At 47.1% G+C, this 17804-nt stretch overlaps 1 protein-coding gene across 1 annotated transcript in view; it reads left to right on the forward strand.

Annotated features, from left to right (window-relative positions):
- LOC133118837 (hepatocyte growth factor-like) overlaps positions 1 to 17804 on the forward strand; it is a 33704-nt gene that overhangs the window by 2641 nt on the left and 13259 nt on the right. The window contains exons 3-7 of the mRNA XM_061229098.1: positions 2702 to 2814; positions 3459 to 3573; positions 7258 to 7400; positions 9573 to 9693; positions 14645 to 14763. Of these exons, the coding sequence (XP_061085082.1) occupies positions 2702 to 2814; positions 3459 to 3573; positions 7258 to 7400; positions 9573 to 9693; positions 14645 to 14763 (611 nt within the window). The remainder of the gene's footprint in view (positions 1 to 2701; positions 2815 to 3458; positions 3574 to 7257; positions 7401 to 9572; positions 9694 to 14644; positions 14764 to 17804) is intronic.

The following is a 17804-nucleotide window of genomic DNA, read 5'->3' on the forward strand; positions in this document are numbered from 1 at the left end:
CCTTGCATGGCAGCCAATTGCCGTCGGTGTGTGAGTGTGTATAAATGGGTGAATCAGAAGCATCATTTGTACGGTGCTTTGGATAAAGGCGCTATATAAATGCTCCTTTAAGACCTATGAATACTGCAGGGAGTACGATTTATTGAGGGCTGAATCCATTTCTGCTCTTTATGCCAAGTTCTCCTTTGATCCTGTGATTATTTAATCAGTCCTATCATTCACACCACCCCCTATTTTATCTGTGTTTTTTATAAACGACTGAATCATACCTAAAGATCATTTCTTGTCTCTGCTACGGGTACACGATAGCCGAACCTTTTCAGGATTTTGTGCCAATTTCTGCTCTTATTATTTTATTGGCTCATCATATCTTGATGTGGCATTAGTATGGGTGCCAGCTACAGTTACAGACTGCAAGTGTATCCAAAAAGACTTTACCCTTCTCAAATGCAGGAATGAACCGGCGTAGGTTATAGAGCTGTCAGAAAACAACAAAAAAACTGCATGTCGACCGGCCCTCCAGGACCAGAGTTGTTGTACACCCCTGACCTAAAAGAAACGTTTTACTCGATGTCCAGTCTACAAGTGAACCACCATTGGTGCACAGTCGATAAGTAATTCGTTATTTGAGCCAGGTTGCCAATGGAAATGAAAGCTAGCTTTTACATCTTCCCTCCAAGAACAGATTACCCGATACGCATTTCATCCACGTTCTTTAAACGAGGGATAGTCGAATCTAATTCTCGAATCCGAGTCTAGCCCTGGTTTTCTGTCCTCCTGGGTAATTAACTGAACTATTAGTGCTACTGACAGTCTGGCCAAGGGAAACCAGCAGTTCTGGGCCTATGAGGAACCGGGCTGTAAACATTCAGCACAATCCTTGTTTCCATATCGAAGACGTCATTGTCACAAATGAGTCCTTTTTTAAAAATCTGTCATGCTGTGGTCAGCTGATGAAATGACCCCTTTGGAACGGATGAAACATTAGATTTTTCGGACTTTTTAATCCAGAGCGACTTACATTTTGATTAGACTAAGCAAGAGACGTGGGGTTAAGGGCCTTGCTCAAGGGCCCAACAGCTGTGCAGATCTGATTGTGGGGAATCAAAACCACCCAGTCATGTACCTTAACCACTAGGCTACAGGCTCTGAACCACTTTCAGATTTTTTGCACCTTTTGTGCCTTCATACCTTTGTACAGGCATCGTGTTGGCGCAGAGTTAGAACCAGGTGTCTGCAATAACCATTGCAGGGCTTTCTGCTTGATGTGCTGCGCTTGATTGATTGGGCTGTTTATTAGGAGCAGTGTCTTGAGCGAGTGCGCAGATGCGTGTGAAATCAGAAAATCACCACGGCCCCCTAAAGGATGGAAAAGCCCTTTCCTGCTGAATACAAATGATCCGATCAGCGCATCGCTGGATGCAGTGGACCTGGGCGTCCTCCCAACAGAGAAACACTTTTACCGAACACGTCCGTCTCAAATTATTCAAGGTACTAATGTGTGAGCCAGGAGCGGTTGGGGCCAAACACGTTGCAAACATATTTCAGGCTCGATGTTTTCAGAAGCTGAAATGTATGTCGTAATGGAGGATATTGTGGATCGCCAAAACCAAATCACGTTGTCTGCTTTTTCTTGCGTAGTTAAAAAATAGATACCCCTAGTTAGTGTAACGGTCTGTAAATGTGGTCACACTATACAATTGATGCTTCACCATTCACACACACACTCACACACCAACGGCAATTGGCTGCCATGCAAGGCACCAACCAGCTCATCAGGAGCATTTGGGGGTTAGGTGTCTTGCTCAGAGACACTTCGACACAGCCCTCCGACTGCCAGACGACTGCTCTTACCTACCGAGCCAATGAGACGACTGCTCTTACCACCTGAGCCAATGTTGCCCAATAATCTACAATCAATCTCTAATCGATCAAGTGCAGAATAACAGTGAAAACCAGCCTCCAGGCCTTGGGTCTCAGATCCCTGGTGCTCGTGTGCATGTCATTTATTTGCAAGACTATCCCTATACAGTGCAGTCCGTAAGTATTTCGACAGTGGTACAATTTCGGTACTTTTTGGCTCTGAGCTCCAGCACGTTGCATTTGCATATGAGGTTAAAGTGCAGACTGTCACCTTTAATTTGAGGGTATGTATATTCCGTATTGGCTGAGCCATGTGGTAATTAAACATCTCTTTATACGTAGTCAGCTTATCAGATGTTTCTGATTAGTCGGGCGTATTCAGTCACTTACTTGTTCGAGGTATAAGAAAGCTTTCAGTATCTAGTCTTGATTCTACACTTCTGATTGCCTTTGAAGTCTGTTGTTGGCATTTGGCAATATCCGGCCCTATGGGTTGTGCCAAGGAAAGTCAAGGAAGAGAAGCAGAGAAATAAAAAAAATTAAAAACGTCAGAGACGTACACCAAACGATAGGCTGACAGGTGAAAGTTGACAGTGAAATGGCTCGGAGTATCTCTAGATAAGGGCCCTCTCAACAGTTTTGTCTTTTGTCCCATTCCTGTGTCTCCCAGTTTGCAGAGCCATCTGCAAGTACGCGGTCATTGACAAGCTCAATTGTTTTTTTTTTTTTTTTTTACAATGTGTTTTTTTTCGCACCAAATCATGTTATGACTAACACCGTTTCATGACTTCTGGAGGTTTCACACCTGTGATGTAACCCACTTCCCATAATTCCACAGGGCGTTCTACTTTGACCAGAAAAACAGGAAATGCCACTGGCTGTCCTTCGACAGCCACACGCCCGGCGTTCAGACGGAGCACGATTTCAACTTTGACCTCTACGAGAAGAAAGGTGAATGTTATCACCGACTTGTCGCGAGTCATATCTAAACACGGGATCCTTTGTGCTCGTTTCCTCCCCTTATCTTCTAATTGCTGTCCTTGTCTGTGTAGCCAAGAATGTTTTATACGGTCGTACGCCTTTCCCCGTTGAAGATCTTTGACCAAGTGGTAATGATTCCATGTGTGTGTGTCAACCAAAAATGTGCAACTTGAGATTCAAGCCCTTTCTAAGTAATTTCATTCAATAACTAATTGCTGTGATGTTGGATCTTGGTAACTCCTCACTTAGCAAATTCTCATTTTTAGTTTGATTTAGGAATTCCGCTTTGTGTCGAGGTTCTGCAGAGGTTCTGCAGACTTCAATTCCCAGAGGGCCACAGTGTCCGTTGAGTTCCGGCGTGTCTCATTCCTAAACCCTGTATGGTGTGAGGTCACAAATGTGCTCAGCGTGTTCTTAACCGAACATTCTAATGCTGATGTCGCAATCGCTACTGGCGTTTGAACGCGATGAAAGTTCTAGAAGAAATAGAAGAATAGCAGACACCGTGGCTCTCTCCGGTTCTTGACTCTGACACCCCCGTGATGTGTACGATGTGAGTTTAGACTAATTGTTTAAATGGCGGTGTGTGTGTGTGTGTTTTTTTTTTTCCGTAGACTACGTGAAGCAGTGCATCACGGGCACTGGGCAGAGCTACAAGGGGACGCAGTCCGTCACGAAATCCGGCGTGAGGTGCCAAACCTGGGCGTCCACCATGCCCCACGAGCACAAGTGAGCCTTCCTTCCTCTCGTCATTGTGCTGCGCTGTTTCACAGCTCTGCTCTTCCTCTGCCTCGACCCCCAGGGCCCTGAACTGGGAACGCACTCTGATACCGTCCTTCAGAGAACAGGCCATGTCCCCCCAGCAATGCTAGCCTTTTTACCTACCGCTAAAGTGTACTGTGCCTACTGCTTAAGTTTGCCCAATAGCTAAATTGTGTCTAGAACTGTATCAAGCCTGGTGTTGAAAACCCCCCAGTGTTTCAGTGACATAGATGAAGCACTATTTGGTTGTGTTGGGTCATATTGTAAAGTTGTGGTCTTAAGTCAGATTCTGTCTTTATATCGCAGCACTTTAATGGTCTTGAGACTGTCATTGGTGTAGTTTTTGTTTTATTTTTTGTGGCAGTTTGAGGGTTAACGCGCGTATAAGGTTCGTAACTCAAAAGCATTCGGCCGCCGTAGCAGTGCGGTCCGCCCCCAGGTATTCGAGCGAAGTGGCGAAGTGGATGTAGGATAATCACACGTCTGTCTGAGAACACGTGTGAGTGTGTGCCTCGACCGAATCCACGTTCTCGGATGCCCAATGGGGAAAGAATGAGTAAATTCGAGAATTAATTAAAACTACATTTCCCCTGGTGTTTGGATTGGATAACGATCACGATCGCCCTTCGCAGTGGGTGAGACTCCCCACAGACAGACGGGAGGAGTCTGAACAGAGAGCACACAGCGTCTCTTCCTGAAGTGGCTCCCACGTCAGGCTCGGCTAACGAGGCTAATTAATGGCTTGCAGTTGGACCTCCTCGGTCCAATCAGGGGATCAAGCAGGATTACCGAGTTACCTGGATACCTGCACAGAGTAAAACCCACAAAGCAGGATTATGGATTTAGCTGGATACCTGCGCAGAGTAAAACCCACAAAGCAGGATTATGGAGTTAGCTGGATACCTGCACAGAGTAAAACCCACAAAGCAGGATTATGGAGTTAGCTGGATACCTGCACAGAGTAAAACCCGGAACAGCTCTTTTTACGTCAGTCCGTGTTCCAGATTCAGGAGGGTTCCAGGTTTTTACCCGGTGCAGTTAACCGGCTAACTCCATAATCCTGCTTTGTGGGTGTTACTCTGGGCAGTTAACCGGCTAACTCCATAATCCTGCTTTGTGGGTTTTACTCTGTGCAGTTACCCAGCTAACTCAGTAATCGTGCTTTGTGGGTTTTACTCTGTGCAGTTATCCAGCTAACTTGGTAATCCTGCTTTGTGGGTTTTACTCTGTGCCGGTATCCAGCTAACTCAGTAATCCTGCTTTGTGGGTTTTACTCTGGGCAGTTAACCGGCCAACTCTGTAATCCTGCTTTGTGGGTTTTACTCTGGACAGTTAACCGGCTAACTCTGTAATCCTGCTTTGTGGGTTTTACTCTGTGCAGTTATCCGGCTAACTCAGTAATCCTGCTTTGTGGGTTTTACTCTGTGCAGTTATCCGGCTAACTCAGTAATCCTGCTTTGTGGGTTTTACTCTGTGCAGTTATCCAGCTAACTCAGTAATCCTGCTTTGTGAAACCGGGCCTTGGCCCATCACTGCAGTGCACCAGCCATGCAGCGAGCACGGTAGCATGGCTAGCCGGTAGCATGGCTAGCCGGTAGCCGCGGCGCACATCTGCCCGTCTGCATAAGCCCGGATCGCCGTACCGTGCAGGGCTCGGATAGGGTTTCGGGGGGGGGGGGGGGGGAGGATATGTTACTGACAGGCGGCTGATATATTCAGGAAAGGAAACAGGCTAGTGTAAATGATACTGTAGGCCCGTGCGAGGGGAATACGCGCTAAGTAGTCGAACCGCACTTGAGTTACGGCGCGGCCAAGCCAAGAGCGCTAGATAGCAGAGCCCGCAGGCTCTCGAGGAGCTCGACGGTGCGCCAGGAGTTCATTAGCGGTCCGAAGCCAGCCAAGCATCGCTTGTTTGTTATGAGTCTCTGTTCGATGGGGGACTGGAGAGGGGGGGGCTGTAATACCCAGAAGTCTGAAGATTAATGGTCCCGAATCATGGTTTGTACGTCTTCCAGTTGTTCGCATAAAGCTGCAGACGTTAGACGAAAATGTCCGCTCTCTCCCCCTCCCTCCTCCCCCCTCTCTGCTGAGAGACCTCGCTTTCCCTCGCCGATTTTGATCGCGCTGGCAGTTCACCGACTTTCCCTTTCTGCTCCCGGTTTGTCTGTGCGTTCCCCCCTTGTCGTCGGAACGTGTAGCCGCTGTGTGAAAGCGCTAAGCTTCCCGCGCCCGCTACGCCGCAACGTGCTAACTGCGGTCGCGTGCGTACGCGCCCGGCCACATCCGGAGGAGCTTGTTACGGCTATTAATCGGACTTAATGAAGTAAGTTGGCTTCTGCTCCGTGTCCTTTAAAGAGAAAAAGATGGAGAAAACAACGTAAGGAGGGAATCATTATTCAGGAATCCTTTCATTTCCAGTTTAATCCAGCAAATGTCAGCAAGATAGCCCCAAAGGTAATCCCTTTTTTTTTTTCCTGACGGCCGCCGGCTGTAAATTTGTAAATCTGTAACTGGCACACAAACTTTTAGTTCGTAGTATTCTTCCATAAAACCAATACGGAGGCAATTTCTAGCGATTCATAAAAATAGCTGCAATATTCTGAGCAAGCACGCTTAAAGCTTGAAGGTCACTATGTCTGCAACACAACTTTTGAAGAAGTATAACAGCATTCTTACATCTAGCAACTTTATTGCAACCATTGCCCTGGATCCAAAGGTTACATTCCTGTATATGGGTGGATATCTATATGGATGACAACAGAGAGGGCAAATCATTATTTTATGCGCATCATATAAGGAAGACAACAACCAAAGTAGAAAGGAGTGAGTTTGCGTGATGTTTTTTTGGTACCATATTAATATACAGCCTACAGAGGAAATTCCACGATTAGAATAGCAATCCAAAGCTTATGTTCGGTCCTGATTGATGAGATATGCCTTTGAATACGTGTTTTTTTTTTCAGCTTCTGAAGAATAACTCAAATTACAGAACTGGGCTCTCCCTGCTGTTCGTTGAGCGTGGCTTTTCTTGTGGTCAGATATTTATGGCAGTCTCTGTACAAAGTCTTTAAATCACGACACATAACAACAGTCCTGGGTGTCACTCTCAATAAGCACCCCTCGTGTAAAAACCAGTTATGACCAGCTTGAAATGACCAGCTACCAGCTCTTTCAAAAGATTACTTGAGCTGGTCTGAATGGGTCAACCAGCTAACAGTCATTTTAAAACCTAGTTTGAGCTGGTCAAACCATGTTGAGTATGGAGCAGGTCTGAACTTCCCAACCAGCTACCAGCTGTTTCAAAACCTTGCTTGAGCTGGTCAAACCATGTTGAGTAAGGAGGTGGTCTGAACTACTCAACCAGCTTCCAGCTGTTTCAAAACCTAGCTTGACCTGGTCAGACTATGTAGAGTAAGGAGCTGGTCTGAACTGGTCAACCAGCTACCAGCTGTTTCAAAACCTAGCTTGAGCTGTTTCTTTGAGCAGGGAATCCCTCCAGCGCTGATACTGTTGACGCGGTTTCCGTGCAGTCTTTGAGCTGCCGTCGAACGTCAGAAACATCGAGCTAAAGGGCCCGACCCTCCTGCTGGTGCGGCTGGGCTGGCTGGCTGGGTCTCAGGCTCCGTGTCTGCTGGCTGGTTCCTCACGCAGGTACCTGCACGTCAGGGACCGGAAGAAGGACCTGGTGGAGAACTACTGCCGTAACCCGGACAACGAGACCACGGGACCCTGGTGTTTCACCGTGGACCCCGACCTCCGCCACGAGACCTGTGCCGTGCCCCAGTGCTCTGACGGTATGGCCCCATCACAACAACAACAATAATAATAATAATAATAATAATAATAATAATGCTAACTTTATTATTCAGCTGACGCTTTTGTCCAAAGTGACTGACAGTTGATTAGACTAAGCAGGGGACAATCCCCCCCCGGAGCAATGCGGGGTCACGGAAGGCCTGCTGAGGGCCTGAAGCAGCAGCTGTACTGATCTTATTGTGGCTACACATTCCGGATTGCAGTCAAGCACCTTAGCCAAGAAATATATATGGACAACTCTAACATTGACCCTGGTTCACGTCACACCTTAAATGGTAAATGGTTGGAATTTATATAGCGCCTTTATCCAAAGCGCTGTACAATTAATGCTTCTCATTCACCCATTCATACACACACTCACACACTGACGGCGATTGGCTGCCATGCAAGGCCCCGACCAGCTCGTCAGGAGCATTTGGGGGTTAGGTGTCTTGCTCAGGCACACTTCGACACAGCCCAGGCGGGGGATCGAACCGGCAACCCTCCGACTGCCAGACGACTGCTCTTACTGCCTGAGCCATGTCGCCCCCCTTAGATTTACTTAAGAAAGACACCAGCAGAAAGGTTTTTGGAACAGGTTGTGAATCTAATCATTCAATCTTTGAAGAAAAGGGTTGAAGGTGATTTAGAGTAGAGTAGAAGATAAGAGTAAGTCTTAAGATAAGTCAGACCAAGGTAAGAGTAAGAGTCTGTAACTTTTACAGCTTTCAATGATGAAATGACATGAGAAGTCCCCCCTTAATATCCACTCATCAAAAGTCACAGGCACACATATCGGCCAGAAAAGAAAAGTAGAAAAGTAGAACTTTTTTGCTTTTTAGGTTTTTCTGGAAGCAAGCGCACTGCGTTTTAGAATCCAGGCCAAATTGGAGAGATTCAATATTTTTGGGGGTAAATCAGAATGGGGCTTGGTACCTCCATGTTCCCAGGGGAAATTAACTAGACGGGTGCTCTGAGGGGTGAGAAAAAGAGCATCGATTTCCCCTGATTGCATTCACACGCCCAATAAGAAAGAACTTGCAGAGTATTCGATTGATCTGAGCCTGCAGAAAGTGATTATTTTTGAAGCGAGTGTCAGAACCCCTCCTGGTTTTTATCTCCAAGCTTTGGCAGAGGGACACTTGGCAAGTTTAATAAATTAGTTTCCCATAATCAAGATATAAATCAAGGGCTTTCGCGAGAATCTCCCGGTACAGACATCTGTTTTTAGTATTTCCACTGCTTTTAAAATGGCCGCCTGTCTGTGCCATAATGAGTCATAACAGAAGAAGAAGAAGAAGAAGAAGAAGAAGAGATGCTTGGAGGAAGTGGCTGTGCTATATCTATGGTTCATGGAATAAAGCTTTTACAGTTTTCACTGTGCCAAGGTGGATTTGACAGTGCACTGTACACTGGATTCTCATTCCCCACAAACGGAATAGTTCATTAAATACCCAGCTCTATAAATCGTTAATATGAACAGATTTCATAGATTACGGAGATATCGGAATCAGTCATCCTTTGCCTGTAAAATAACCTTGGGATGGCATAAGCCAAAAAAAAAATCTATGGGTGACAAAGGCAAGGCAAAGTTCCAATGGTGACATGGGACAGTTTTACACAGAAAAACAAATAAACTGTATAAAATATATAAATATATTTATATATCAATTATAGTACTGTAATTGCCATACCTTTTCACCTTTTAATATATTAACTATTAACCAAATTACCATAACTCCAAAAATCCTTATCCTCAATTTATGCTACTGTATGGTTTCAGAAAAGAATTCTGCTATTGATAATATTCGCCTGGTAAAATGTCTCGCTTAATTTGCAAGCAAGACTCACCGTTCTTACCGTTCTGACTATATATTATGTGTAAAGCCATATTTTTGGTGAGCAGGGAGACAGAATGCATCTCATGTGTCACTGTTATATATCGTGTAAGAGGAAAATTATATGTATACAGAGTACAGCACGGCACCAGTGCTGTAGTGCATTCTGACCTCCCGAAGTCTGTACATGTCTCCCACTGTGAAATGAGGTCACACGGCAGACCACACATACAAAGTCCCGGGCAGCTGCTGAGTGTTACTCCCGCTTCCTGCTCCGAGCCTGATATCCAGAGTTCTAAATGTAGTTTTTTTCCGCCTTCTTCCTGTCTGCAGTGGTATGCATGAAATGCAACGGGGAGGACTACAGGGGGCCCATGGACCGCACCGAGAGCGGGAAGGAGTGCCAGCGATGGGACCTGATGGAGCCGCACAGGCACCCCTTCCACCCTAAAAGGTACAGTACGGCACCCAAAAGGGTACAGTAGGCCGCCCGGAAAGGTGCAGGAGCCCACCTGCGAGGCCTAAGATATGGTGTTTGGCCTGTTTTCAAAACTCAACCCACTTCGTTCTGGACCCGACAGAGACTGAGGGCTAGAGGACTTTACTGCTGCCAGATACCAGGGTCACGGTTAAAATGTACAAAAACGAAGTGAAACATCTGTGAAAACGAGTAATATCCTTGCAAACCCTGCATGCTTTAAAGCATAGGCCTACGTCATTATTGGTTCAGGATGCACCCCCAGACACACGCACCAAACGGGAGCAAGCGTACCTCGTAGCCCGTTGTAAAACAATGCACACCGTTGGGAGAAAACATGTCGCTCAACACAGAAAGCGTAGCAAAAACCTAAAGCCGTGAAACATCGACTATTTCGCTTCGCCTCTCTGCGGTCGAATGGCTCCAGCGTGTCACGCATTGCTGTAAGGTGAGCTTGTTCTTTTTTCCGTTCCAAAGACAAAATGTGAACTTTCAATATTGAGTTGCCTGCTGCTACATTCATAAACTCGCGGGTTACAGGGCAAGAAAACAGCTTCCAAGAAAGTGCATTTGATACTCCCGCCCCGGCCTGTCGCGGCGGAGTGAGAGATTTGGCCTGCACCTCTGAAAGTATTCGAGCTGAACTACAGCCCTGTCCGGCGTTGATCAAACGCGAACGGTGATCTCATCCACGGTGCCATATGCTACGCGTCACCTTAACAAGCCGCAGGTTTCAAAGAGCCTCCCGAGCAACGCGCCCGTTCAGGTTCACCCGGAGACCGATATCTGTTTATCTCACGGCTGTCAGTGGAATGAACTGTAAAGTAAACAAGGTACGGAACGGACATCTTTTTATTCTCTTATCAAAGGGAGAGATCGGGGGGGTGTTGGGGCCGGTTCTGAAGAGGGCCGGTTTGGGGCCGGGCTTTTGTTCTGGGCCAGCCGCGTGACTGCGGCACCTGATTCACATAATTAACTAATCGTGGTCTTCAATCAAGATATTTAAGTGGAATCAGGTGTCTTAAGATAAAAACCTACACCTAAGGCCTTTTTCAGATAAAATTGGACACCTCTGTAAAAAATGAAAGAGATGGACATGGGAAAAAGGAAAAAATTTAAAATGTATCCAAGAAAACGTAATAACTAATATTTCTTAAGGAGTATTATTTGATGCTGTAAATTTTTTTCCAGTTAGAACTGCATCGAAATTGGCAGAAACTGTACGGAAATAATTTGGTGGATTTTTTATTTATTTTTATTGCTCTGACATCACATAGAAAGTTCCGCTCCAAACAGATGGACAACAAACGCGTTATTAATGCCTGTAGCTGCTTGACTTAGCATGCCGTAAGCCTTAATTTCTGCACAGTAATGCACACGCAACAACTGGACGTGCCAATTCCAGCGAATGTTTTTGATTATTTCTTTTCCTCCAGGTCTTGAAAAGCAATGAAGCAACTAGAATTTGCTAGTTTTTGTGTCCTTCCAGTCCGGTTTAGTACCCGATCTTCCTTCATAAATGTGCAGTCTTTCATGCACATATTCTGCACATATTCTGCACACATAGGCTATTTTAGTCCCCTATATGATTTAAAAATATATTCTGCAAATATAAATGATCAATTCTTTTTACGTCCCAGCAGTGATATTTGTTTATTTTTCATCTTTTCTGCGCACTGTAAGATGGGCATAATTCTGTAAACTTTGTTCGTTGTGTAAAACGGCACTGTTTGATCCCGAGTATTTTTGTTTGTGTGTGTGTGTGATGCACCAGGGAGTATTGGCATTTCTGCATGATCCCCATCCCCCTGTGTGTGTCTGCCTGTCTGTGTGAAATGAAACGAGACTCTGTGACCAGTGTGTGTTCAATCTGGGCAGTCTTGAAAAGCAATGAAGCATTACATCCGAGATATTACCAGCTTTTTTTTCCAGTCGCAGCGCGATCGGTGGGATTGGCAAAAGCGCAATCGCACCGCGCCGTCAATGTTCGGTTGGATGTTTGGCTAACAGATTGAGACGGATGGCTGACCTCCGCGGCTTAACGCCCTCCAGATGTGTCGGCCCGGCAACGGTTTCCGCCGGCGACGTGTTCGCCGGGCGACGTCACCGCCCGCGCGGTTAATGAGGGCGGATGGGCTGAGAGTGTGATTTTCGCGGCGAGAGCCAGGCTGGGAGTGTCGCTGTGAGCTTGTGGGCTAGCCTCTCAGCCGCTACATCTCCGCCGGAGATTTCGTTATTTCCTCGCCCGTACGGCTGCCAGGTTTTTAGTAATCCCGGCCTTGGTGTATACACGGCCCACCCCACCTCGGTGTCTGCTTTCTGCTCACGAGGAACTCCCTCCGACCGGCGCACGGGGAGCCAGAGAACTCTTGGTGCTCGGTGCTTCGCGCCGAGGTCCTGGGTGTCGTTTTTTAAGTAGATCTCGCTGCCAAGCCTCTCTGGCGGTCTCCGAATCGCTCGTCACGCTGAGGTTTGATTGGCGGGATGGCGAGAGGGGACGGCGTTTATACATTTCTCCCGCTGCGAACCTCGGGCCTCGGCGGTAGTCGCACACGTAGCCGCTGACTGTGAGCCAAACAGCGGTGGCCTGGCTCGTGTGTAAATAGCCATTATCCGTTTTATCCAAAGCCACTCACTGCTGATTAAACTAAGCAGGGGACAATCCCCCCCGGAGCAATGCAGGGTTATGGGTCTTGCTCAAGGGCCCAACAGCTGTGCGGATCTTATTGTAGCTACACCGGGGCTTGAACCACCCATCTTCTGGGTCCCAGTCATGTACTTTCGCCATTAGGCTGCCAGGAGGACCAGTTTGCACCTTTTGAGAGATTTCAATATGTTCCAAATTGACATTACAAGACAGCGGTTTGGGTGTCAATCACAGTGTTTTGTTTCCAATTTTTTATCTTTACATTTTACTGCAGTTTACTGGGAAGTTTGAGCGGAGGTCGAGCAGTCTGAACAGGGCTGCTTGTAAGCTGTACACGGTTCAGATGGTAGAACGGTTAAAGCCAAAATTAGCAGAACACGATTGTTTTTTCTTTTTAAAGCAAGAAGTAAGCTAACAGTAGAACATTCCAGAAGAACTTGGCCGGGGCTGACTTTGATTCCTCCATCTGAAGGTCTTCTGCTTCCCCCAGGGGGATGATGTCATCCAAATGCAAGAGTTCTGTCGGTTTCTCCAAGAGAAGGGAGCTCGGAGCGGGGCAACACTCTTGAGGATTTCTCAAACTTTGCTCAGCTCTGTCTGCTGGAGTCAGATCTGTGGTCTGATCTCACAATGAGGAGCAAGGGGGGGTCCTGATCTGTGATGAATCTCATTACTCCATCTTTAATGCCTGGGCAGGAGTCAGTGGAATGTTTTGTTCATAGAAACAATATCAAGAGCTGGAATACATTTAGAATGTACTAGTTTTTCTGTCCTTCCATTGGTACCCAGTCTTCCTTCATAAATGTGCAGTCTTTCATGCACATATTCTGCACACATAGGCTATTTTAGTCCCCTATTAAAAATATATTCTGTAAATATAAATGATCTATTCTTTTTACATCCCAGCAGTGATATTTGTTTATTTTTCATCTTTTCTGCGCATAATTCTGTTAACTTTGTTCGTTGTGTAAAACGGCACTGCTTGATCCTGAGTATTTTTGTTTGTGTGTGTGTGATGCACCAGGGATTATTGGCATTTCTGCGTGATCCCCATCCCCCTGTGTGTGTCTGCCTGTCTCTGTGAAATGAAACGAGACTCTGTGACCAGTGTGTGTTCAAACCATTTGTCCAATTCCCATCAACGGCTTGGGAAACGGAATATTCTTGGAAGCTAAAGTCAACAGCGATTCGTTCCTTTTTTTTTTTTTTTTTTTTCTTTCCTGTCCCTAAGGTTAGTTCTCCTAGGCACAAAAACCGCTGTAAGGAATGCGTAAAGAATATTCTCAGTCCAAGTTTTTTTTTTTGCGAACATGAAAAACAGTTCAGAAGGTCCATAGCAATGACAGCTGCTGGTGGGAATTCAGGCAAATGGAAGGTCATTGCTCCTTGAAACGTCAGTTCGAAGCCACGTCAGTTACTGACGTGGCAGAGGTGGATCCACAGGTCGATCGTGGATACGTCAGGCTTTCCAAAAATAAAAATCCTTCCGCAAAGGGGAAGCGCCGATGTCTTCTTGTTCAAAGGAAAGGTTGGGAGTCCGTAACTTTTTTAGGGGTTGGAATGTCCTTAAAGATGGTAGACCTCGATCGACTTCCGGGTAAGGAAAAAAAAAGTGGAGAAAAATAAGCGATTGGATTGAGCCCCTTATGTGGATCACTGGGACTCTCTGAGGAGAACGTTCCGGCACACACCCTGGTCTCCGGTGAAACGCGTTCGCCACGGGCTGCGTCTGACCTCGCTCGTTTTCCTTCTCGTATCGACTTCCCGACCGCGCAATCTTCAGCGCCCTCGCCCCAGATAAACACGTCTGCCCAATGACATTCATCATCGCCGAACGCATACCTGAGCGAAGGCCCCCCTACCCTCTGCTCTTTAAGGAACGGGGGGGGGATGAGGGATGAGCCCCCGTTCCTTATCAAACGTGGCCTCGACGGGTTAAACCTGCGGGCGGTAGCATTTCAACACCGGGTAATTTAAGAGCGGGGGGCGGTAATGCGGAGCGATGTGACCCGACGTTTCCGCGGATCCGGCGGCCCCAGACGGGGCTCCTCGGCTCTGTTTTGATAAGCCGGCCCGGCGCTCACCCCGCTGTTTTCGGCGAGGCGGGTGATTTAGAGACATTAGAACCAGATTGCGGGCCCGTGCTCTGAGTGGAAGCAGCCCCCGTCCTGTCTGGGGTGCGATCTCCCCCCCCCCCCCTCCCGCGGATCTCCGCTCGGTGAGTGACGGAACCTTCCGTTATTTTTTATTTTTTATTTTTTTTAAATTCTTTCTCCGCAGGTACCCCGACAAGGGCCTGAAGGATAACTTCTGCCGGAACCCCGACAACAGACTGAGGCCCTGGTGCTTCACGACGGACCCCAAAACGCCGTGGGAGTACTGCGTCATCAAAGCCTGCGGTGAGTCGCTGCCTCTCCTTGCCGCGACGTGTTATTTAGCTGACGCTTCTGTCGCACGCGGACTCGCGGTTGATTCGACTAAGCAGGGGACCATCCCCGCCGGAGCAATGCAGGGTTAAGGGCCTTGCTCAAGGGCCCAACGGCTGTGCGGATCTTATTGTGGCTACGCCATGGTTCCATACCATGACTGTGTTATTAGCTGCCCCTGATTAATGTTGTTGGGTGTAGGGGGGGTCATCATATTGAATTAATAAAGGTGTGGGGATGCCTTGGTGGAATCTGCCCAACTGTATCAGACACTGTTTCTGTAATGACTGCGGTTGGTGAGCTCGTGTGTTTATTTTTTGTGTCCGTTTTTTTCGTTAAATCCCTCGGTATGGCCAGGTAATCGGCTTAATCTGTGCAGTGAGGTTTCTTAAGTAAACTCCCGGTCTAACTCAGAGACAAAACACACACACACACGCCGGGGTCCTGGGTCGGCTTTCAGCCTCGTCTGCTCCGTCACCGGGGCAACCTTTAACGTGCGGTTCTGTCAGAGCTGACCTGTCACTTTACTGACGATGAGTCAGCCTGGTACCACTGACATGATGCTCAAACGTTTGCTTTATTCATCCCCTCGGGGTGATTTCTCTACACTCTCCCTTTACCTGGGAGTCAGGTGTGAAGCCAGTCTGGCCAATTAGATACAGGAGATGATTTTTAGGTATACTTTTATTTGAACCCCGTGCGGTGGTTTGTCCTCTGCGTTTGACCCATCCTTGTTGCTTAGGAGCAGTGGGCAGCCACAGTGCAGCGCCCGGGGACCGACTCCAGTTCTGAGGCCAGTGCCTTCGTCAAGGGCAACAGTAGGAGCACCCCTAACCTGACACGGGTGTCTTTGAGTGCGGGAGGAAACCGGAGTACCCGGAGGAAACCCACGCGAACACGTGCCAACCACTGCTCCACCTCACAGCCCTCATTCACGGTCTCTCCTGTCATTACCAAACCGCTGAAGGAAGAGGGTGGCGATCGGACATTTATACGTGTCGTTTTCCTCTTGTGAAAATCTCAGGTGAAATGCCACTAAGTCTCTCTGACTGGAAGGCTACTCTTGCTAACAGCCCCTGTCAGATACACAGTACTGTGGTAGAAGCCTGTCCCCTCCACCTGAAGCCTTGCTTTCTGTGTCTAATGATGGAATATGATACCACCCCCACCCCCCACCCCCCCCCCCTTCTCTTAAATTCACCACAGGCCAAACCTGCGGTCTTAAATCCAGTTGCGGTTTGTGGGTAATGAATTCAAGACGTCCGCGGACAAAGGGCCGGCTTGTTTACAGGTTTTGAGTTTGTTTTAGGCGTCGACTGAAATCCTGTTCGATTCTGCGCCGAGATATGCTCTCTGTGTTTATTCCGCAGTCCCTTAAATAAGCCATGTACAATATAGTAAGTATATAAGAGATAATATAATCTCTGGTCTTTTTTTTGGCGGGGGGGGGGGGGACCTGAGCAAGTTGAAGTCAGGTTTTTTTTTTCTTGCTGTGCTGGTCCATCACATGCTGAAGATTATATTCCGTTTGATTCTTCTCTTCTCTGTGTCTTGTACTTCACTGAGAATACGGGGTGTTTCGTGTTCGTGGTGTTTATCTTGGGTCAAAAATGTATTTTATCAATCGATGTACAATATTCTGAACATAGGGTCTTTGGAATCGCAATAATTTCGTCTTTCTGGCAACGGTTCAAAATATCCGCCACACGCTCACAAAAGCAGGAAAGTTTGGTTCAGACATGGAAGTGATGCTGTACAAACAAGGGAAAATATATGTACAATATTGAAACAATTTCAACAATGTTAATATGTTTGTGTGTATAGTGCGGCTACCGCTGGTGTGTTTGCCTTGGTGGAGGAACTCGTGGGAAAATGATTTTCTGTAGGTCTCAGCACAGGTATGGCTATAGTCTGAATGGCCAAATTTAAACCAAGCCTTCACCTGAACAGGCAGAAATGCCCAGTGATTGCTGTTTCTGCTATTGCCCGCAGTCTTACCGCCAGTAGTGGCTATAGGTAAATGACTGGGACCCACAAGTTTGGCGGTTCAATCCCCAGTGTAGCCACGATAAGATCTGCACAGCTGTTGGGCCCTTGAGCAAGGCCCTTGACCGCACATTATTATTATTATTATTATTATGATGAACCTTTATTTAGACAGGGTAAGTTGACTGAGCACACGTGCTCTTTTGCAGCAACGCCCTGTTAATGCCCCCCCAATTACCCTAACCTGCTTGTCTTTGGACTGCGGGAGGAAACCCACACAGACAGTTCTATCCGCTGTGCCACACTGCTCCGGGGGGATTGTCCCCTGCTTAGTCTAATCAACTGTAAGTCGCTTTGGATAAAAGCATCAGTTAAATTACATGTAATGTAATGTCTTTGTTCTTTTATTATGCAGCGTGCAGCTTTAATGTATTTATGTATGGTAATTATGTTGCCGATTATTTCAGCCCGTTGCTGATGAGATAATTGCACCTCTCTCTCTCTCTCTCTGTTTAAATGGTAAATGGTAAATGGCAGCATTTATATAGCGCCTTTATCCAAAGTGCTGAACAATTGATGCTTCTCCGTTCACCCATTCATACACACACTCACACACCGACGGCGATTGGCTGCCATGCAAGGCCCCGACCAGCTCGTCAGGAGCATTTGGGGGTTAGGTGTCTTGCTCAGGGACACTTCGACACAGCCCGGGCGGGGGATCGAACCGGCAACCCTCCGACTGCCAGACGACTGCTCTTACTGCCTGAGCCATGTCGCCTCTCTCTCTCTCTATCTCTATCTCTATCTCTATCTCTATCTCTATCTCTATCTCTCTCTATCTCTATCTATCTCTCTCTGTCTCTCTCCATCTCTCTCTCTCTCTATCTCTATCTCTATCTCTCTCTCTCTCTCTCTGACTCTCAGACACAGTTCAGCTCAATACGCTTTATTGGCATCGCAAATGTGTCCGTTGCCAAAGCCTGCTGGAGGAGGAAAAGGAACACGGTGAGATGAAAGAAAGGAACAAA

Source organism: Conger conger, chromosome 19 (genome assembly GCF_963514075.1).
Source record: "Conger conger chromosome 19, fConCon1.1, whole genome shotgun sequence".
In the NCBI taxonomy this organism is placed as follows: domain Eukaryota; kingdom Metazoa; phylum Chordata; class Actinopteri; order Anguilliformes; family Congridae; genus Conger; species Conger conger.